Source organism: Mucor mucedo (genome assembly GCF_025094135.1).
Source record: "Mucor mucedo strain NRRL 3635 chromosome Unknown EV154scaffold_31, whole genome shotgun sequence".
Classification (NCBI taxonomy): domain Eukaryota; kingdom Fungi; phylum Mucoromycota; class Mucoromycetes; order Mucorales; family Mucoraceae; genus Mucor; species Mucor mucedo.
In genome coordinates, this window is record NW_026252315.1 from 110,305 (window position 1) to 132,918 (window position 22,614).

At 37.8% G+C, this 22,614-nt stretch overlaps 6 protein-coding genes across 6 annotated transcripts; 4 read left to right on the forward strand and 2 right to left on the reverse strand.

Moving 5' to 3' along the window:
- The first annotated feature begins 1,243 nt into the window (after positions 1-1,243).
- Positions 1,244-3,405, forward strand: EV154DRAFT_182495 (uncharacterized protein). Its single transcript, XM_051594249.1, has 2 exons — positions 1,244-1,402; positions 1,496-3,405. The coding sequence occupies exon 2, from the start codon at positions 1,528-1,530 to the stop codon at positions 3,022-3,024; it is 1,497 nt and encodes a 498-aa protein (XP_051459152.1). The 5' UTR covers positions 1,244-1,402; positions 1,496-1,527; the 3' UTR covers positions 3,025-3,405.
- A 30-nt stretch (positions 3,406-3,435) lies between these two features.
- Positions 3,436-5,503, forward strand: EV154DRAFT_543112 (FAD binding domain-containing protein). Its single transcript, XM_051604547.1, has 4 exons — positions 3,436-3,602; positions 3,654-4,179; positions 4,246-4,597; positions 4,683-5,503. Exons 1-4 carry the CDS (start codon positions 3,473-3,475, stop codon positions 5,442-5,444), a joined length of 1,770 nt encoding a protein of 589 aa, XP_051459153.1. The 5' UTR covers positions 3,436-3,472; the 3' UTR covers positions 5,445-5,503.
- A 362-nt stretch (positions 5,504-5,865) lies between these two features.
- On the reverse strand, positions 5,866-8,165 carry EV154DRAFT_503953 (uncharacterized protein). The gene is made up of 7 exons (XM_051600979.1): positions 8,043-8,165; positions 7,919-7,960; positions 7,714-7,846; positions 7,573-7,643; positions 7,413-7,511; positions 6,427-7,349; positions 5,866-6,359 (listed from the first exon to the last, which is right to left on the reverse strand). The coding sequence occupies exons 1-7, from the start codon at positions 8,113-8,115 to the stop codon at positions 6,330-6,332; spliced, it is 1,371 nt and encodes a 456-aa protein (XP_051459154.1). The 5' UTR covers positions 8,116-8,165; the 3' UTR covers positions 5,866-6,329.
- A 3,242-nt stretch (positions 8,166-11,407) lies between these two features.
- Positions 11,408-13,717, forward strand: EV154DRAFT_418117 (fungal-specific transcription factor domain-containing protein; the record flags this gene model as incomplete). Its single annotated transcript, XM_051595826.1, has 4 exons — positions 11,408-11,784; positions 11,848-12,208; positions 12,338-12,487; positions 12,548-13,717. 4 exons carry the CDS (start codon positions 11,408-11,410, stop codon positions 13,715-13,717), a joined length of 2,058 nt encoding a protein of 685 aa, XP_051459155.1.
- Positions 13,718-13,966: 249 nt separating this feature from the next.
- EV154DRAFT_503962 (uncharacterized protein) lies at positions 13,967-18,180 on the forward strand. Its single transcript, XM_051600980.1, has 8 exons — positions 13,967-14,031; positions 14,092-14,161; positions 14,224-14,466; positions 14,526-14,638; positions 14,707-14,969; positions 15,035-17,387; positions 17,459-17,882; positions 17,945-18,180. The coding sequence occupies exons 1-8, from the start codon at positions 14,008-14,010 to the stop codon at positions 18,121-18,123; spliced, it is 3,669 nt and encodes a 1,222-aa protein (XP_051459156.1). The 5' UTR covers positions 13,967-14,007; the 3' UTR covers positions 18,124-18,180.
- Positions 18,161-22,544, reverse strand: EV154DRAFT_601403 (uncharacterized protein). The gene is made up of 3 exons (XM_051607228.1): positions 22,438-22,544; positions 20,967-22,385; positions 18,161-20,909 (listed from the first exon to the last, which is right to left on the reverse strand). The coding sequence occupies exons 1-3, from the start codon at positions 22,529-22,531 to the stop codon at positions 18,295-18,297; spliced, it is 4,128 nt and encodes a 1,375-aa protein (XP_051459157.1). The 5' UTR covers positions 22,532-22,544; the 3' UTR covers positions 18,161-18,294.
- Positions 22,545-22,614: the final 70 nt, after the last annotated feature.

Here is a 22,614-nt window from a genome sequence, read left to right on the forward strand (position 1 = left end):
CCGATTCAAACATGTTTATACAACAATTAAAAAAAAAACCTCTTGTGCATTCCACCAAGAAAACCATGCATATGTACAAAGTATCACGACGGGGTGCCTGACTCTTCTACCAAAGTCTCACTTCAACCCAACTCTTAGCGCTATGCTGAGTTCTTTTACTAAACACAGACATTGGGATAAACACCGACAATCTATTTTGCTATAACAATGGGTTAATGTCTATATCAAAAAACTCTTGGGAGTAGAAAGCAAAGTATATGACATAATGTCAAAGAGCCTTCCAATATGCTCACAATCCTGCATAAATAGAAATATCATCGGTAAAATATCAATTAACATTACTGATTTCGAAAGACAAGGCGGAAATCAATTCTATTGTGATGATGAAAAAGATGTGGAACGTTTTACCCGAAATAACACTTTCCATTTATCTAAAAAGGATGAGTAGGGGAGAATACGGGAATCTTGTAAGTGAGATTTTTGCTCTTGCGGCATGAATTTTTTATCCTGAAAAAAAAAAAATTCCGGCCGTCAATAGAGAAGATAATTCTCTTATGACGATAAGGGATGGAACAAAAGAGAGTGTCGCCATTGATTTTGATTGGCTTAACTGTATCGATGGCAACAGAAAAACAAGGGATGCTTATCGTTTTTGTAGTGTTTGTGTAACTTGCATAAATACTGAAGAAAGAAAAAAAAATTGGTATTTGTGTCTCGCATGATATGACCTTCTGATATCAATGCATTTTTTTCTTTATTAAATTTAATAAAACATCATGTGCATCAAAAAAGAATAGAAATTAATCTATTATATTTCAAGGCGGATTTAGAGGTTGAAATAGCAATGTAGACTATACCTTATTCATGTCTTTTTTTTTTGTTATAATACCCTTGGGGGCGGAGAGAGTAAACCCTGTTTTCTCCAAGCGGTGAAATAAAGGGGGGCGATAGCAAAAAAAAAAGTAAGTTGTATTTTCCCTCCTTGTGCTTCTTTAAAAATCTCTCCGCCTTTGTTTCACGAGATCTTTTTTATTTTTATTTTTATTCTTCTCTTTTTTTTTTTAATATACAAATGTCCAAACCGGTATTAAGAGCGATAAAATGTTTGCTATTGTTTCTATAATCAGTAAAAAACAAAAAGTGCCTCATTCTCTTGGGAAATAAAACTGTTGTCTCATTTTTTTTAAAAAAAAAGCCCACTGATTAAAAGCCCGCCGCGTATCCTGTTTTTCAGGGGAAAGGGCTTTGTTTGAAGCAAGGCAAATGAGTATGGAGGTAAACAAAATAAAAAGGGCAATGTCGCCATGGAAACGGTTGCTTATAAGTATGCGTGTAATTCAAATGTGTCGTCATGAGATCCGTTTCACAAAATAAAAAAAAAATAATGAAGTGATAGTGTGTGGTAAAAAAAGAAAAAAAATTTTCTTTTTTTTTCTTTCTTTCTTTTTTGTTAATATTTTTTTTTTGTATATATAAAACGCCATAACTTTTTTAGCATTTCAATTTAAAAAGAAAAAATAGCACACAATGACCATGGTGAGTCATTCATTCGAACAGGCTAATCTCTTGGATTTAAGACAAGAGAATGAGCAACAAGCAGAGAGGGGCTATGTAGAAGAAGAAGACGAAGAAGAAGAAGAGGAGGAGGAGGAAGAGGAGGAAGAAGAGGTGGATGAAGAGGATATTTATTATTTGCAAGAAAACCTTATACCCTACATGGATGAACAGGTGGATTTTCATCTTGATACAAATAGCAACAATTTCATCCAACCAACAAGCGAAGAGGAATCCAACGATGATTCATTCTATCTAGCAAATAGAACATTCTATACTACTTGCCATAAAATATCGCGTCAAAATAGCCCTTCTTATCGAAAGAGACCTCCTTATACCTTTTTAGAAAACTGGTTGATTCATAGTGTATTTAGTAAGTCTCAACAAATCTTGCTCAGGTTTCCCGTCATCCATCCCAAGGTGATGATGACTGAAGGCGATTTTATTTATACCCCGCATCAAATGGCGAATAATAATCAACAGCAACAACAATCTGACATGTATTATAACGAACAACAGGACGATGATGACTATGATTATTATGACGATGCCTTTGTTATCGGCGATGAAGGCGTTATGGTTATGAGTGCTTCTGCTCCTGACGCTTCTCAGTTTATGGCGGCGGCTGATGAAGATGAGGATGATGACGGAGAACATGAAAATCCGTCACTCGTCATGGATGAAAATATGTGGATGGGTCATAGTAGATACAATTCCAACGGCCTTACTTTACATGTAGTCAATCCAGACAATCAAGAAGAAGAAGAGGAAGATCCTATGTATCATCATAATCCATATAAATCAATCATTAGTCATAATAACTACCAAGGCCAACAACTTCAAATGGTAAAGGAAGAAGATGAGGAAGAGGAGGAAGAGGAAGAGGAGGAAGAGGTCCAAGAAGAAGCAATAGAAGAAGAAGGAGTGGAAAAGAGCAAATTATCCATGTCACCCGAGGTGTTAAACTGGTATCGTTCTGCCGACACCAGACCTGTTTTGGCTCTGGTAGAGCAAGATTGCGGCAGTAGTGGCAGCAGCACCAGTAGCAGCACTAGCAGCAGCAGTAGTACATGTAGTAATGACAGTGGTAGTCAGCGCACAGACTCTAGATCGGTGACAGACGAAGTAGAAAAGAGTGTGACACGTCATTCAAGTGAATCATACCAATCTTTAGCTGATATAATTCAAGAAGAACAATTCCGTGATTATGGCACATTACCAACACACCATAATAGATCAATTGTCACCACCAAGAAGGTCTCGCCACTGATGCAAGTCTCTGTTTGCTTTGTTGACGCTGCTTGGGTGGCCATGGACATTGCTCAAACTTACACAGAAGCCAGCAATGGCAACAAGAGTGTGACTGGATTTATTACATGTTTGTTTAGAATATGGAAAGTTTTGTTTTTAGGTGCAGAAACCATGTTGGGTTGGGGCAATCATCGATTAAAGCCACAAGCAATGGTTTAAAAAAACATGTACCTATTATTATATTTTACAAACTACATTTTATATTATTATTATTATTTCCTCCTCTTTTTTTTCCTTCTTATTACCTATACTTATTATTGTCATTATTACCACCTATACATACACTTTTTATTTTTTTTATATATTTTTTTTCTTTTTTTTAACCATTTTTTTTTTTCCAAAAAACAAAACAAAAAAGCAGCAATAAATTCTCTTTGACCTTTTTGCATGCTGTCACACCCCTTTTTCAAGGTCAGAATCGGGCCATCTTTACTCTAAATAACAAAAAATCATGCCACAATTTTTATTTCCCAAGCGACACGTTATGCAAAATACACTAGACCAAAAATTGCCCCTGACGTATAAATAAATACAATCTTTTGTTTTTTAATGAAAACTTTAATTTTTTCTTTTCTCTTTTTCTTTTATACACAAAAAAACCATACCAATGCTTGCATCAGAAATAAATATACCCGCACCTCCTTCTAAAGTTGATTTTCTTATTGTGGGTGGTGGGCCTGTTGGTTTATTGGCTGCCAATCTTATTGTCCAAGCTGGCTTAACCGTCCGTATTCTTGGTAAGTTTAATACTAAGTAAAATAAATGTGATATTCACCCCAAGTAAATAGATATTGAATACGAACCTAGCCATTGGGGACGTGGTGACTGGATCCATGGTCGCACACTTGAATTGTTAGAAAGAGCAGGTTTAGAAACCGAATTAATAAAAACAGGTGTCAAGGTTGAAAAAATGTCTTCTTACATGAACGGTAAACTTCAAAAGGAGATCCCTTTTGTGCCTGAAGACACCGAATCCAAGCATGAATATCTACTTTGCGTTGGTCAACATATCACCGAATCCAGTCTTCAAAGTCAATTATCCGAGCATGATGTCCAGGTAGAACGTCCTGCTACCGTCGTCAGTATGGACCGTGAGAATGAAGGTGAATACCCTATTACAGCAACAGTCATGCATTTACAAGAAGGTAAAGGATCAGAAGAGGTACAGTGCAAGTATGTTTTGGGTTGTGATGGCGCTCATAGTGATATTCGTCAACAATTGGGCATCACAAATGAAGGTGAAACAAGTGAAACACATGCTGGTGTATTAGATGCTTTAATCAGAACCAACTTCGCTAGTAGAAAAGAAGTTTGGTAAGAAAAAATGTACCCCGGAAACTATAACAAGGGTAACCGACATTCACACACTTCTTATTATAGTATTGTTCAAAGTGATCATGCCAAAACAATCAGTATGTTCCCCCGTGAAAATGGCTTAACCCGTATCTTTGTGCACTTTAACGAAGATGAGCATGAACAAAGAAAAGAACAACACAACAGAAATAAGATTCAAATGGAAGATATTCAACGTGAAGCTAAAAGAGCCTTATTGCCTCATCGTATCGAGTTCTTGGGTATTCTTTATTGGTCCATCTATGTCGTTGGTCAACGTTATGCTTCTAGATTGGATTCCGAAGATAGACGCGTGTTCTTGTGTGGTGATGCTGCTCATTCTCAAAGTCCTACACTTGGCCAGGGTGTCAATACTGGTTTTGGTGACATTTTTAACTTGGTAAGCCTATTTTTATTTATTTATTTTTGGTGTTGGGGTCTACTCTATTGTACAACACAAGGGCTAAAAAAATTAATCTATTTAGATTTGGAAAGTTTGTATGGTTGAAAAGGGTCAGTTAAATCGAAAGTTCTTATCGACATACCATTCCGAAAGATGGGGAGTTGCCCAACAAGTTCTGAGTATTGATAAAACAGCAGCCAAAGCAGCTGCAGGTCATGAAGCTGCTGACTATTGTGATGTGGTAGAAAAGAATCGATTATTCACGGCTGGTTACGGAATCAAATACGAATATAATTCAGAGGATGAGCAATCTCTCATGTGGTTGTCCGGAAATGAGTCAAAAGATTATGTGATGCAACCCGGTATGCGTGCTCCCAACTACAAGGTCTTTGGCTATGTCTCTGGTAAAAAGACTCGTTTGTTTGATGCCGTCGTCAAGAACTCACAAGTGCCCAGCTGGTTGACTTTTACCTTGTTTGTATTAGCCCATGATTTAAGATCCACTCATGATATCGTTTCCAAGTTTTTGAATGAAACTGCAAAAGCAAATACATTATTACCTCCTACAAATGTCGTGGTGGTTACTACAAGTACTGCAGACCAGGTTGCCAATTACAAGAGTTTATTAGATAGCGAACGTGTGGTTATTGATAAATTAAATCAAGCACAATGCCATAGAGCATATCACCGTAAACATGATGCAACCATCAAGAATCATTCCGAAGGTGAACAAGTGCATGTTGTTCTTGTCCGACCTGATGGATACATTGGCACCATCATTCGTGGAGATGATGGGCTTTCGCTCAGTAACAAAGTTTGCCAATATTTTTCAAATATAGTATAGAAATCTTCTTTTTTCTTCCTTGATACATCATAATAAATTTACACACATTTTTAGACTTTAACGTTTTCGTAAAAATAGAACTTCTAGTTGGTGTAACTTTTCTTAATCCCTTCAAGTACACTGGTTCTCACATTTATTTCATTGACAGTCTTTTTTGTACAATTGATCACATAGAAGATTCTCGATGTTGAAGTACTGTATTCGAGACTGCATTAGGATAAATAACTCGAGTACTTGCAGAAACCTGGCTCTTTAACAATATTCCGCGTTCCGCTGTAACGTAGAATGACCTTACTTATTACAGAATAACACAGAGATTTTATCATGGGGTTCTATAAATTTACTGATTTCAAATGATTTATCAGATTCCGATCGATAAATTACGTACCGGGTAAAAATAAAGATTACAAAGCAATGCAATATTTTTACCCAGAATACAGCACTTTTATTACTCTCTCTTATTGGAGGAACACTTTAGGTCAAAGCCCCATTTACTCATAAGAAGAGGTCTCTTGTGTAAGACCCTGTCTGCATAATACTTTACCACCAAGAGCAATTTGATATAGTCAATTTACCATGATTATCAGAACGTATGTACTGAAGCATTCTCTTTACAGAGGTAATAAAAGCGATCCAAGTCGTTGTGGCGAAGGATGCGTATGTGTGTAGCGTCAATACCCGCACAATGAAGTAGGGAAGAGGCTGTATACTGGTAGTGTACGCCACATGCCTAATTCACGTATTTTACTGATCTCGTGTTTCTCGAGATGTTGTCTTATGAAGTGCAAAATTTACATATGTAAACCAATTTGATCTATTATTTGTTACACGTATCATTTTTAGGATACATTGCTTTTCCTCTCTTTTTTATTATAATTCTATAATTTATTGTAACTGAACATAATTTGCGGGGAACTATAGGAAAAACACACGATTAATGGTCCCATCCTTTCATTAACCTCACAACTCTTAAAATACTTACAATGCCTTGTTTACCGTTTAATTTACCTGTCCACCAATCATCCTGGCTATCTGTTTTTTGAACGATGGTTATCAAATCTCCTTCTTGGAAACTTAAATCGCCTTGTTGTTGGCCATCAAATGCATATAATGCTTTTGCAGTGTGTTCTCCAGGCTTTCTGCTAGGTGGAGGAGGGGGTGGAGCTCGTTTTGTAGCTGCTTGACTTGCATAACTGCTGGCGTCCTGTTGTGGTGGTTGATAAGTATTATTATAAGTAGGTTGAGTATTCGTGTAAGCGGGTTGATTATTCGTATAAGCGGGTGCGGTATAAGATGGACTGGCGTTATTACTGTAGCTTGGAGATGCATTATATTGGTTATTATTGTATGCAGCAGGTGTTTTCACATCTGGACTGTACCCATTGTTGTAGTTTGAGGTGGGTGGTGGAGGAGCCGCTGCTGCTGCTACTGGTGGTGGGCCAGGTTGATAGGTAGGAGGAGAGGATGGATTGTATGGTTGTTGCTGGATGGCTAAAGGGGCGCCATAACCACCAATCTGTCGAACTGGGGGAGGTTGTCTTAATGTGCCTGGAGCAGAGATATGAGTGCTTTTGAAGGCAGTACCGCTACGACCAAGGGATCTTGTATTATCCGAACTAGGAGAATACGTTTGAGCGCCCAGGGTATGAAACTTTGCGTTTAAAGCTCTGTATAAAGCATCTGCTTCAGGGGGAGGAGCAATGACACCGCTTAAAAGTTCCTTAGCTGTAACACGTTGACCATAAAACTTTTCGTTGGCGTCACCACGTGTAACTACAACGGAGCCTTCTAATGAGACACCGGCAAATAAACCTCTTGTTTTACTGTAGGAATAAATGGCAGCAATATGCTTTAAACTGGCACTACCGGATGCTTCGGCATTACGGCCAATAGGTCCAGCAGCAACTAGGCACATTTTTTAGTATCTCTCTCACAGTTATCCATTCCTTATTTGAGCCTATTTTTTACCTGATACGTTGCCACCCAAAGTGACATTACCACCTTGACTGAAAGTCTTGACAGCTTCCTTTGTATTTAAAACTAATACGAAATCCGTCAATTCGGCACCTAATACAAATTGTTGTTCAGTCATGTTGTCCCTTTTGCAAAAATTAATATCTATATATACCAATCTGGCCACCTGCACCAATACCACCTGTACCAATACACGATGGCGCACTCCAACCGCCTTCTGGGAGCCTTTTTGAAGAAGAAGAAGAAAAATTTTTTTAGCCCTGTTTTTCTTTCTAGGTGTATATAAATTGCTTACTTTGCCACAACAATACCACTGCCAGCTCTCCCAGAGAATAAAAATCCTGCCTTAAGAACTGTATAAATAGCTAAACCTTGCGCTTTTTCAATGATGCCAGCAGGAATGAGTTTATCCATGCCTGTTCCGGGATCTATAAAAGAAAGAAAATAAGCGAGCTATTTAGGTTTGTACTTTACAAGCTATTAGCTTTTTTTTTCTTTACCAACAAAACTATTGAGAATTCGAGCGGCTTTCTTACATTCGCCTATTAGGAAAAAATAAATAAAGGGTTAATGCCAAGCATTCCCGCGCTGCTGAAAAGGAAGGGGGTTTGCGAGAAGACTTGCCTGCTAAACTAGTAGGAATGGGAGAATTCATGGCTGAAGACATATTGGAAGCGAAACTGTTGAGTTTTTTCATTATATCTGTTGTTAATGGGGGTAAATTGAGTAAAAGAGAAAAAAAAAAAAAGACGGAAGTAATAAAAAAAAAATAGTATTTTATACCTAACCCGTGTGGTATTCCCCCAATTGCACCCATTGGCTGAATGCTGTGCATCCAAATGTAGAAAAACTGTTTGTGCTGCTGTTAGTTACACCAAGCTTTAAAAATGACGTAAAAAAAGGTATACAAAGAGATTGGTTCTCTTTGTGTTTCTATGTGTTCATCGACTTTGCAAATTTAGAAGCTAATTGTCATTACTTTTCTCCGCTCCTCACATGACTAAGAAAATTACTCGAGTATAAAGAAAGCATTTATATAAATCCATGCAACCCGTTAACAAAATTTAAATTAGGGGAACGACAATAAGGCCCCTTGGGACCACTTGTGATATTCTTACTGCAGTTCCTGCTCAAACAATGAAAAGGTTGACAACTTCCAAAGAGAATGATTGCTTATATTTGCTTATCTTCTACAATGGAATCTTTGTAAAAACTACATTCTTTAACTTATTGAGAAGAGCATGAAATGTTTTGACAGTTTAGACATAACGATCGTTTGGACACAAATTTTTGATTGTAGCTATAACAATATTGATTGCATCAAACAAGAGAAAATTCATATGCGGAATTTATTCATAAGCGGTATTAAAATATTTGCTCGCCACTAGGTGAAACACCTTATGAGCAGCCTTCAACAATAATGAAGAAAAAAAATGCTTCATGGATACATTTTATGTCTCTAAATCTACCCTTAATGTGACGTGACAATTATAATTTATGATAGCCTGAGCATTTATTTTTCCATCATCTACCGTTAATAATGACGTTTTTCTGGCACCAGCTTTCGCATGTAATCTAAATTCTTCAAGCACTTTAGAGAAAGAAGAGTATGGTCGTAATATAAGCACTCAGATCCTTGTTCGTTGCTTAACGCTGCAATTAATTTTTGATTGTGGATAAATGGATTATATAAAGGAGCACACGGAGTCTTCAACTAACGCAAATTTATAAAAAACAGTTAATCTGGCCCTTAGTTTTTTATTATATACCTTTATCTATTGAAATAAGAAGCTGCTTAAGGAGTTTAGACTGATGACACAGTTTTCTAAAGAGGACTTTGATCGAGTACTGGTTTAAGCTTGATATTAATCTATACTTTACGCAATTCGGCTCGGCCATATCAACTCTATTCTCAAATCGACTCTACCTACATTGAAACAACTTGCCATCGAAATAAGTAGAAGTTTTTGAATCTTGTGCTTTTCCTCCAACATTAGCCTTATTATGTACAACATTTAGAAGAAACAAGAAAGAGAGAAAATTTATAACTCTCCCACAACCTTATTGGGGTCGTTGATCCAAACAAAGGTAACGTCATGTTTATCAGTTTGTGCAGCATGATAAAAGGTAAGGTCACAGTAAATACATTCCATAGACAACAGCTATCAAAAAGGTTTCGGATTTAATGAGACTATCTACTTCTTTCCACGAGATACAAGAAATTTACATTAAGACAAACATTAAAAAAAATTATTGGGGTTTTTATATCATAAAAAGGTGGAGACTCGCTAGCCAGTTTTAGGATACCAATTTCCGTGTGCACTCGACCGCTTTTTTAGGTTTGATAGCTCTCCAATATCTCAGCAAAAGCCACGAAACCAGCCATCTTCGGGAATCAACCAAAATAGCACATGACAACGAGATATCAAACGAAGCAACCACCCTGGAATGCAAGTGGCGTCGTAAGACTTTAAGTGCAATCACCAATGCATTACCCCCAATGAAGACTTTTTGCAATAATTTTTTTCTTCACTCTATAAACAAACAGACTTCACCTGCCTGTATAGAGAAAGCACAGTGGAATCATGCATAAACTTCTTTAAGTGACGAGTGTTTGTAGCGGACTGTAAAAGCTGGATCATTCTGTGCCGTTTGTTGACTGGTGGTCTTCCATTGATCCCATACATTGTGTCCAATGTAGCGGGTATCACTGTCTTAAGGGAGGTAAATAATTGTATCCAGGTTTTGGAGGCGGGTACTAAGTTAAATCACACAGTCAAGAGACACTCGGAGTACAAAAAATAGGTTATGCAAATCGCTTGGGATAAAGATGCCCTCTTTTTGCATACACAGTTGGCGTGAATCAAGTACTATACACTCTAACTGAGAGTTCCCTATTCATTCTTAGTTTATCTGGATTATTTATTGCCAATTTTTCAAATTTTTGCAACTCAAGCGTCGTTTTGAATACATTATTTGTACCGGTCGGAGATGAATGCTCAAAATGCCACAATACGTGTTTGGAACTACTATTTAAATGCGAATGCACTCTGGATTCTTTACCTAGACATAAATGAAGTTCGAGCTTGAATTCCAAAAAACAATAAATACTTATTCAAATTGCATTTGCTTGAATAAACTTTGCAATTCATACATATCTATCCAGCTATCAAAAGCAACTTTAGAATCATGTCGAATCCTTTAATCTATGTAACAAACAAATCCATAATTATTCTACAGAATGGGTTTTGTGGAAAATGAACTTACGTATGGTTTTAAGTTAGTTTCTACCCTAAAATAATACATGTTCTACCGGGAATAAAGTCAATTAAAAGTGTAATAAGACCTAATAGACAATGATCTTGGTGATATCTTTTTTTACAAACAAGTGGGGGGGGGCACGTTAAAGTCGGTCATTAATAATTCTCGGGCGAGTATACCGTAGCTAATTGACATCATAAGTGATGCAAATCTAAAATTTTCCGGCTTACATCGAGCAGGATTCAGCACGCAAAGGTTCATCCTCCACTAATTGGAGTTGGCCCGTGACTGTTTAGCCCCATATAACTGTAAGTTACCTCAAATAACAAACTTTGCCTTTTCCTTCTTTATAATGGAACCCAAATCTAAGAAATCTCGAGTTTCTAAAGCCTGGTAAAAATAACAAACAAAGTAATCCTTGATGAGAGCAGAACAAGCGGTTTAAAGAAATATTTTAGCGATTTTTGTAGACGAAGAAAAGTTAAATGTACACTTCAAGCTGATGACATATGTTTCAATTGCAAAGCTTACAATGAGAAGTGCGAGTTTACATTCAGGTAGGGCGTTTCATTACTTGTAAAGCCATACCTCTAAATATTTGTACAGCGCAAAGAAGAGAGGACCCCAGAGGTACAATAATCTTGTGTGCCTATTTAAAAAGAGAACACCTTATTAATCTGTCAACAATTAGATATGATACGAACGAATTAGAGGAACGTATTGATCAAATGGAAACAACCATTGAAATAGCAGTTTCAAAAAAAAAGAGCGCACCAATTTTGACGAATCTTTTTGAGGAATATGGTGTCTTGGACCCTAGACAATGGCCATCCGGTGTAGCGTATGATAGTATACACTACTTAGGCGATCTATCGACACTTCAGTTCTTTTCAAATAAAATAGATGAACAAGGCACATTTCAGGGCCACAAGATTAAGAAAATCGGAGGTAATGTTGTTCTGGTCGCAGATCCCGGTGAACCGGGACCTAGCAAAATACCAGTATTTCATTTACCAGAAGACATGCATTCAGGTGAAGATATCCATAAATACATATATACAGTAACTGGGGTGGATAGGTATACTGCAGTTCGACTATTAAAAATGTAAATATAATTTACAAATGTATGAAAAATATGACCAATGTGTACGCTGATACTTGTGTGCAGATATTTCTCTCATATACATCCTATCTTGCCAGTTATCAACAAGACCGAATTTTTGAAACAATATCGTGACAGAGTTGATACATATCCGCCTGGGGAATTGTTAAATGCAATGTTTGGCGCTGCTGCACGGTTTGTCGAATGTGAAAGTTTGGAGCCACATCGAAAAAAGAAATTACCTGCAGATGCAATTTGGGATGTTCCTGTTGGTTGGTCCAACCACTTCTTTGATCAAGCAGAATATATAATTTCGAAATGGTCAAATCTGCAGACTGTAACCAATGTTCAAGCCATTATTATTATTTTAAATCATCGCGGTGATAGAGACTCAAAATCATCTGCTTGCTGGCAATTGGGAGGATACGTAAAGTACTTTTAAATGGTATCACAAGCAAAAACTGAATCTTTGTTCTTTTTTATAGGCTATTCGGTTGGTAATTTTAAGCATAAAAGTTCTTTCGGTACTATCATTAATTTACCATAATCTTTGCAGGCTCATTTACTTGGCCTTCATCGATCGTGTGAAGACTGGGATCTTCCAAAAAAAGAGAAGGAAACTCGTAACCGGGTTTGGTGGGCATTGTACATAACAGATCGATTTCAAACAGCCATTCTTGGACGACCTATCAATCTTCGCGATGAGGTAAAGTATTTGTCGCTTTTCAAGGGTACTTGAAAGATTATTAAATATTCTTGATAACAGGACATTAATGTTCCTTATCCTGACCCTGGCGCAGATATCGAAGAAGTCTTGGACGCATTCGATGCTGATAAAGATCGTATTCTAAATAGCGAAGTTTTTCCTCGCTTTCCTTGTCTAACGGCACCTTACAATTACAAGACAAATTCCAACCGAGAATGGCCTCAAATTTATGAATTGTTTGTGCAGTTTATCAAACTGTCCGAAATTTTGGGTAGGATACTACAAGGACTGCATACACCAAAGGCCAAAAAATTCAGTTCTCAGCATGGAAGTGATGGTTTGGTGACACGACTAGATTATGAATTAACACAATGGAGAAACGAATTCCCAAAAGCTTTAAAAAAAATACAACTGCCCGATTTTAACGAAGATGTAGGCCATTTTGCACCTGTTATTGCATCTATGTTGATGTTTTACTGTAGTAGCTTAATTTTACTCCATCAACCCTTTATTCAAAAAACGAGTCAGTCGAAGTCATCACATACATCACTACAAATTTGTACAAGTGCTGCAATACGAGGTATGCGTATCGCTTGTAGATTGACCGCACGAGATTTCCTCATGTGTCCCTATTCATTTACTTTGTATCCGCTTCGACAATTCGGTCTTATTCACATGTTTAACAGCAAAAACCCCGATCCCAAAGTATCTACCAGTGCGAAACTTTACTTGAAAAAAGGGACAGAATTACTAAGTAGAATAAAAAATATGTCATCTACAGCAGCTAGTTTATATGAACTATTCAAAGACATGTCCGATACACCTGATACTGACATAATTACCGAAGAAATACAATCGGTCGAAAGTGTAAGCCAAGATGGAAGTGATGACAATAGAGGAACTATGGCCTCGATTATGGATGCTATTATGCTTCCTACCAATAATGAACCGACAAAATCTAACGTACAACCGGAAGCATTTTCGTTAAGTCAGTTTGGCTATGATACGACAACAGATACAGGATCTCTGGATTATATTTTACAAAATCTGAACGGATTATCCGGGTTCTCTTCGGAGACTGCTGCCTATGCAGATTTTGCCACACAAGGTCACGACTTATTCAGAAGTGATCCGAATAACGTGTTTTGGGAACTGCCGTCAAGCATGGAGGGTTTAAATCAATGGATCGACACAATGAATGAAACAGGCTGGAAGGTTTTTAACCAGTAATAAATGTTTCTGTTATGGTCGATAAGTTGGTCATACACTGGTTTTTAAAGCTCAAATATCTTACATTTACATTAATAAAGTAGACAGTAATTACACTCATCTTGTATTTTTAATACTGTCGTTTGTTTGATTTGTATAAGTCTTCATCATTCATGTTCCTTCACTATTCCAAGGCCAGTGCATGTAGTCCATCGCGTTACTGTTAAAATTGTATCGCGTATTGAATAAACCCCTAACGCGTTATTTTTTTTTATTTTTTCCACTTCTACAACACTTTTTTTTCTCAAAATATGGCCAGACCAAAGAAGTCAGCTGTAAGTGTAAAAAGAAGAAAAAGAGAAAAAAGAAGTGGCATGTCTTAATGGTTTATTTAGAGCGGGGCGTCTTCTCAAAGACCCCTTCGTACAAAGACTGTTCCTGATATGTTTTCCAGACAAAAAGCAGGTAAATTGGGGAAGAATATTACTTGAACGTACTAAACAATGACTGAAATAACCCGTGATTAGTTGCGAGCAAGAGAAGAATTGAAACCATGGACGTCTCTAGTGCTGAGGAAGATGAATTAAACTCTTCTGACGATAACTCGGATAGCGATTCAGAACTTGGACGAAAGAAAAAGAAAGCTACTGCAAATAGAAGAAAGACAGCCGCTACCACAAGCTCTGCAAGCAATGCTGCTCTTATCACAAGTAGTCAGTTATTAGAACAAGTCGACCAATCTAGCTTGAGCACTCAAACTAGTCTTTATGGTAAGTCCCTGCTACAATTTTTTTCTGCAAATGACTACGTAACTTATGTTTGTTTATAGACAGCGCCATTTTACCTGAAAATGCTATGGACGTAGTTGCTAAAGATTGGATCAAAGACTACAAAAGAAACAAGAAGGCCGCTTTAAAGGACCTCATTAACTTTGTCATTCGTGTAAGCTTTCATTCACGGACTAATCGGATTAAAGTTAAATTAACCTTTTTTTTATCTTCTAACGTTAGAGTTCAGGATGTTCCATTGCAGTTACAGCTGATGCTGTTAATAAAGATGATGGTTCCGTCGAAGCTATTGAAGAGCTTCAAGAAGCATTAAGCAAGCTTCCTCATACAGAATATCCCATTATCTCCAAAACAAAAGAACATAAAGCCCTGAAGGTTAATATGTTGTCCTTATTCCACGAAATTATTGTACAATGTAAATTCGATGCTATTTACGACGGTATTTTGATCGAAACCTTACAAAGTTGGTTGGCTACAATGTCTAGGTAAGAATTATAGACTATTTCTTATTTTTTTGTTGCTGGTGCATGATTTCCTAATTTGTTTATAGTTCTGTTTATCGTCCTTTCCGTCATACAGCCACTCTCGTTGGATTAAAGATCATCAGTGCTTTATGTGATGTCGGAGAGAGTCTTAGAGATGATTTAGCTATTGCTGCCAGACAATTAAGAGCCGAAAAGAAGAAGACCGAAAAATCTAGAAGCAGACAAAAACTGAATGTTATGGAGCAAAAATCCGCCACAACACAAACCAAATGTAATGATACAGAAGAATTCCTAGCCGAATTCTTCAACAGTATCTTTGTTCATCGTATTCGTGATGTTGAATCTGTCATTCGTGCGGAATGTATAAAGGAATTATGCGTTTGGATGCAAAGTTATCAAGCTTATTTTGTAGATAATAATTATATTCGATTCTTGGGTTGGGCTTTTAACGATCAAAGTGCAAGCGTCCGTTCCGAATGTGTCAAGTCCTTACTTCGTCTTTACAAAATCGAAGATATCGCTTCCAAGCTCACTGCTTTTACTCGCCGTTTCACTCCACGTATTGAAGAAATGGCGCTTTATGATGTCGATGTATCCGTTCGTGTAAATACTATTAATTTATGTAGCGCTTTGTTTAAATTGAAGATCGATATTTTGAGTCCTAAAGGTCGTACAGAATTATCCAACATGATTGCTTCAGATGTGCCTCGTGTTCGTAAATCCGCTGCACCTTTTGTCAAGGCAATGCTTGATACAAACGTGATTGAACCTTTGCTTAAACAGGTTACTACCACTTTAACAAAGTCAAAGGGAGGTCGTCGATCTGCAGCTGCCATTGCCGCTGCTGCCGCTGTTCCTATCAATCATACTTGGGTCAGCTTCAAGGGTCTTGCTTCTTTCTTGGTACAGCAAACTGCCGGTATCAACAGTATCGAAACTTCAAGCGATATGCAAGTAGATCTGGAGTCCTTGTCCAGCTCATTACTCGAGAAGCGTAGTATTATGATTACCAATATTGTAGAAGCTCTTTGGGGCCAAATGAATGAATTACAAGATTATTCATCATTATCTGATTATTTGTGTCGTGATCATTCTCAATCTCAACAACAAGATGAAGAGGACGACGATATGGATACTGGATTAAACACCATCGAGGAATGTTACAGATTGTCAGAGGATGAAGAAACCATCTTAATTGATGTTTTCGGTGTTTGTATCCGTACTGCCATCAGTAAGGGTCTTGACAAGAATATGGTCAGCGAAGGAGGTTCAAAGAAGAAGATGGATGATGCTGCTTTGGAGGAAAACAAGAATGAAATTTCTCGTCACTTGGTTCAAGTGTTACCCAAATTATTATCGAAACACTCTGACGACACCAACAGAATGACTCAACTTATCTGTATACCTTCTGTCATGAACCTTAATGTTTATTCAGAATTGCGTGCCGAAACCGAGTACGAAGAGTTATTAGAAACTTTGGTCAAGGTCTATCTTGGTGCTATCCAAACAGATCTTTTAATTAACTGCGCGGACTCTCTTCAACACATGAGCAAGAACGTTAGCATGACTGAATTGAACAATCTTCACTTGGCTACATTAAAGGAGGCAACCGTAAATCAACTTAGAGACGCATGTAGTGGAAAGGATTTGGTCACATGTCGTTACACTCCAGCTCTTATTCATTCCGTTTCTGTAAGCACACTTCGTTTGGCTTGTTTGATCAACTTTACCGACGCAACTACAGCTATGGACGATTCACAAGGCATGAGTATGAATGTCATTGAGTATGTAGGTGCTCTGATAGACCGTGCCGCATTTGGAAATGAGAAAGAAAAAAACATTAGTCAAAATGCGTTGACCATACTTTCTCGTTACATGATGTGGAAATGCAACGCACTATCTGCTTCTTCTACCAGTGATGTGATTCCAATCATTGAGCGTCGTCGTGATTGGACATTCGATAAACTCGTCGAGTTAGTAACAGGTAAAGACGTCAGCCCTCTTCCTGAGGTTCGCATTGCCGCTTTTGGTTACATGGTGGATATATATTGGTTATTCACCAGTGATATGTTTGATGATTATGGATTATCGCGTCTCAAGACGCATTGCCCCAGTGATTTACAAACCGAATGCACCACTTTTGTCGTAGAAAAAATCAAGGCATTCAATGCACTTAAGGATAACGAAACTGAAGAAAAGGAGTTGATCTTGAAACTTGTCTCAAGCTACTCTCGTGGTATTGTTGTTGGTGTATTCGGAATCAACAACACTGCCATTTTATTAGAACAATATGGAACCAGTGGTACTGAAATTGATGAAATTATCCAGGCTTTGGTTACGGAGTTACAAGTTGATCTTATTGCAGATGAAAACACAGCAGACGGTATCTGTAGATCTTATTTGGAGTCGTTAAAAACCGTAAGTTGTATATGGACAAGAAATAAAGATAGAAGGAAAAAAGGCTAATATATTCGGATCTTTACATGTAGTCCTTTAATACAAATGTTGGTGGATCAAGCCGAACCATTGACAGAACATTAAAACTTGCCCGTCTTGAAACACTATCATTAAAACAGGCCAATCGAATTGATGTGGTTCGACAAGTTCCTGCACAGATTGTTTGCGAGCGTATTCATATCGATGGCATCACCTTTGCACTTTCGAAGGCTGCTGAAGCATATCAAAGTAATAAGGATGACGAGAGAGACAATGCCCTCAAGTTCTTTAAGGTCCTTGCTGTCTTTGCAAAGGAGCTTACACGTGCTCGTGACATTGCCAGAATCCATAACCATTTGGAAGATAGTTTACGACAAAATGGATTAGAGGTTGAAGAAGACCAGAAGGAATGGGAATTCTATATGTCCTATGTCAAGACTATGGATTCTTTCTTGAAAAAGAAGGGCCTTCGTTACGGTAAAATTATACCTCATTTAACATACGTTTGTAAAACGACTCACCACTTTTTATCTAAACAGATGCCACGAAAAGAGCCAACAATGCCGAGACTCCCGCACATGAGTTTAACACTGTTTTAATGGAAGAAGATATGGATGATATTGATGAATTAGCTGTAAGAGACAATGGTAAACGTACTTTGTTAGATGCCGATATGGAAATTGATGACGAAGTATCACCAAAGAGAAGACACGTTTAAAGCGAATCGTAGCTACATGTATATAAAAGAAATAAAATGCCTTTTTTTTTTTTTCAATTTTATTGTACACAAACAATGAACAGTTGTTCTAATGACAAAGGGTATTTTTTTTTTTTTTGAAAGGCAAGCTAGACTATTTGATATATTTAAGAAAAGGAACAGTATTTGTTATTACTTTATATGATTTGTCAGCAAATCTGTCAAAGTTTCAACCCACAAGTAAATTGTTCGTCGTTTTTCCACTTCCCTTTTTAATTTTCGCTGGATGCTACTTGTCATTTGATCAACGAAGACCCGCGCCTTAAATCCATAACCACTGTTTCGATAGGAAACTGACATGACGTGAAACAGACAATACCAAGCTTCGATTACATACTCTTCCTTGTTGTCCTTGAGAGGCTTAATGCCAATAGAGACAAGGATATCCAACAGAATAGCAGTACAGTTGGTGACGGAGCAAATCACTTTGATCGCACCTAATTTATAAAGTCTACAACTCCAGTCCAAAATAAACAGCATAAGTTTAATGATTGGTTTCCAGGGTATATTCTCACGTTGCTCAGCCTCAGATAATTTTGAGATCAATCCCGTTAACCCTCCAATATGGCGTGCAAGAAGATTTACCGATCGTTGTTGATCTTCAGCGTCATGGAGAGGAATCCATTGTGAGATGTAAAGCGAAATAAAGACGTAAAAGTGATCATGACCAGGTAATTCGTCTTGGATAGTTTCTGGGTTATCTTTGGAGCGACGACGCATTTCGGCAAAATCTCGAAATAGTTTTTTAAAAAGACCGTCAAAAGGTTTGATTTCTCTTCTGAAAGGGCTAAATTGGCTCCATTGATAATCTTTTTCAAAAAAGACTAATTCAGAATAGTTTTCTTTTAAATTAGCATAATATAATTTTGTGTCAAAATTAGGATTTAAGATAGGCAGTAGTAGTTTGTGATGCAAATATACCGTCTTTTCCGACCCAGATAGACGTCGAAAATTGTTATCCATTATTTCATACACTTTTTTTGCAACGCTTTCCAGGGAATAGGGCTGTATCGCGCTATTCGAAGAAACTTGTTGTTCGTACTTGGCTCTTATAAGGGCTGCAGTTTTAAGATTAAATGCTAAACCACTTCTAACCCATAGTTTTGATCGTTTTGTATTCACACAAATGTCATCCAATGCTCTTTTTCTGGCACGTTCCTGAACTGTACCGGCAGTATTAGGATTAGGATTAGGATAAGGTATGGTATTATTGTTGGGTATTCTTAGTCCTTGTTCCTCCAGCCACTCGGGCGTATAGTACGGTGGTAGCATGTAGACATTATGTGGTGTTTTCTTTGGTTTTCTCTTTTTCTTTTGTGGTTCTGAATTATTCGTTATTTCTGCATTGGATCCAGGTCTTTTTACACAGGCAGAACTGGAGGCTGAAAAGGAAGACTTTGTAGCTGATCTATCAGGCTGAGCAGATACCATGTTAATTTTCTCACCAGGGCGATAAGGTTGTTTAGGCGTTCTGTTGTCACCTGTAGCTTCTGATGGGCGTCTGGGAGCACTTGGATCCGGGTCGGATAATCTACGTGGCGATTGGCGTGTTGTAGAATATGCCGAAGGGATATGTGTACTCTCGCCATAATTATAACGTTGTCTAGGCATTCTGTTGTCTCCATTAGTTTCTGATAGGTGTCTGGGAGCACTTAGATCCAGGTTGGATAATCTACGTGGTAACTGGCGTGTTGTAGAAGACGCTGAAGGGATACGTTTTATACTCTCACCAGGATGATAACGTTGTCCAGGTATTCTATTGTATTCTATAGCTTCTAAAGGACGTCCTGGAACACTTGAATTCGGATCGGATACTCTACGTTGCAATGGACGTGTTGTAGGAGACGCTGATGAGATATGAGCTATGCCGCTTGTACTGGAACTTCTTGGTGTGGTCACGACATTTGAAAAATCATTCCTGGTAAAAGGAACTGTGTTTTTTCCTATACTGACCCCCACGGAATGAGGAATGTTGGTCCTTCTACTTGAAAAGTCATGCTTGTCTTGAGGGACTTTTTCTTTCCCTTTATAACTTGTTACTGAAGGAGAGGGGTTGGCTATTGTATTGAAAAAGTCGTTTCGAGCTTGGAGGGCCTTTTCTTTTTCTTTGCTAGTTCCTACTGAAGGGGGAGGACTAAAGAAGGATGCATTGCTGGTGTAAGCAGTATTCTCTTCTTCCTCATCACTTTCCGAACGAAATGCAGCAAACACATCTTCCGCATCCCTTTGTACACGGTCACTATGAGAGGTTGTAGCTGAAGTAACATGGTGTACTTTTTTCTGTTGTTGCCGTGATAATTTGCGTTGCTGAATTTCTTCGCGAAATTTACTTTCATTTAGCTTGTAGAACGATGCCGGCAGCACATTTTTTAGTGTATGCGCCTTCAAATCTTTGATACTCATTCTTGTTCTTTTTACTTCTGGATACTCAGATTCATCATTAACAATAGGCACTACCATATCCTCTGCTTTTCGTAAATGGCGTCTGTGGGAGTATGTGGGGAAATCAAATACCGCATCTATTTCTTCTTGAGTCATTTCTTGATTATTTCGGGTGGTATTTCGCTCTGTTTCAATGTCTGATTCATCGTCGCTATCGCTTAACAAAATACCCCTTTTATGCAAAGGGGGGCGTTTAAATACAGGCATATCCTCATCCTCATCCTCATCCTCGTCCTCATCCTCATCATCATCATCACCATCATCATTATTGTCAACGTCTTCAAAATTGGTAGAATCTTCATTATCTAAGATAGTCTCATTAGCTTTACCTGAAATATCTGGATCATCTTCATTAATTTTACCTTCATTATTTACAGAATCTTCATTATAATCGTTACCATCATAAATATCATCAATATCCATCATGTCTTGATCATAGTCCATGTCCAATTCTCGGCTATTTGACGCGACATTATCGTTAATGACAATCGGGGTTGTGGTGGATGTTTTCTGGGCCTTTTCTTTTTCGTAAAGATCGAAATTAAAGATTTCTTCCTGAGGGGGCTTTGCCGCTCTAGAAGGTAAAGACAACTTAGGATGTATCTTTTTTCTTCCTTTTTTTTGAAATGTTATCGGCTTTTTCTTCACTGTATCTTTGACTCTACTTGTGTTTGGCAAAGATAAGCCATCAAACGCGTTACTAAGCGAATCGAGTCCTGAACTGTCAGTTCTAGTGAGTGATGCCTGCTTATTTCGCTCTTGTATACGATGGAGATTTTCTATCAGACTATTTTCAAATATTTCTTCCAGATCTTCATATGTAGGTTGAGTTTGAGTCAGCGTGAAATCTTGGTCATCATCGTCATCATTAAGAGACATGATTTGAGTATTACTCAGTTTAGAACTGGATGGTGCTCGACCTAGTAATTGAGCATATCGTGCGCCCTCGAGAGTGTATGGTTTTAATTGAATTTCGCTTCGCTGTCTTGTCGATATACGTCTGGGAGGTAGCATTTCTTTTCTGACAGCGGTGGAAGAAGACGCTGAAATCGATTTGGTTATTGTCGGAATATCGGCATTAGTAATAGCAGTGGTAGTGGTAGTGGTGGAGGAGGAGGATGATTCAGATAATGGAGTAGGAAGACTAGGTGGTGGAGACAGAGAAATTTCACGGCTTTCTGCGGCACTGTCAATTTCTATGATTGGAAGCGGTTGATTGATCTTCAGGTTTCCTACTGCTTGACTCGTAACGATTTCTGGCAGGTCAATATTAACAGTGTTTTTCATAGGTGGCGAACAAATATTCTCTAGCAAATCCGTTATGCCCTCTGGCAAATCAATATCAACACTATAGTCAATGGGTGACAAACATTCATCTTGTGGCAAGTCAATATCAACATTATAATCAATGGGCGACAAACATTCATCTTTTGGTAAGCCAATATCATCATTATAGTCAATGGGCGACAAACATTCATCTTTTGGTAAGTCAATATCAACATTATAGTCAGTGGAAGACAAACATTCATCTTGTGGCAAATTTATATCATCTTTAGCCGTTGAATATTCGTTATTTGGAGGTTTGTGATTCGTATCCAAATGTGAATTATTGATAAATGTGTCATCCTCCAATAGATTGTTTCTAAGGGCCAGCTCAAATTCAGCATCGTCACTAAACAGAGCATCGAAGTCATCAGAACCGACTGAATGGGTGTCTAAATGCGATGCAGGAATGTGGAGCGGATCGTCTGGTAATTTGGAAGACTGATCCATATGAAGATCTGAAACAAAATTCAGCAAAAACAAAAAGAAACACTACGCTAGTTATTGTACCTGTGTTTTTTAAATCAGCCTGGTTATTTCTGAGTATTTGTTGGTCTTTGTGTTGAGAATTCATCGTTTCATTTCCGTTCTTCTCGAAGCCCATGACCTAAAGGGAGGAAAGCTATTTTTTTTTTTTTTTTTTTTTTTTTTGGATAGGGACTGGATATCTAGACTAGACGCGAAGAT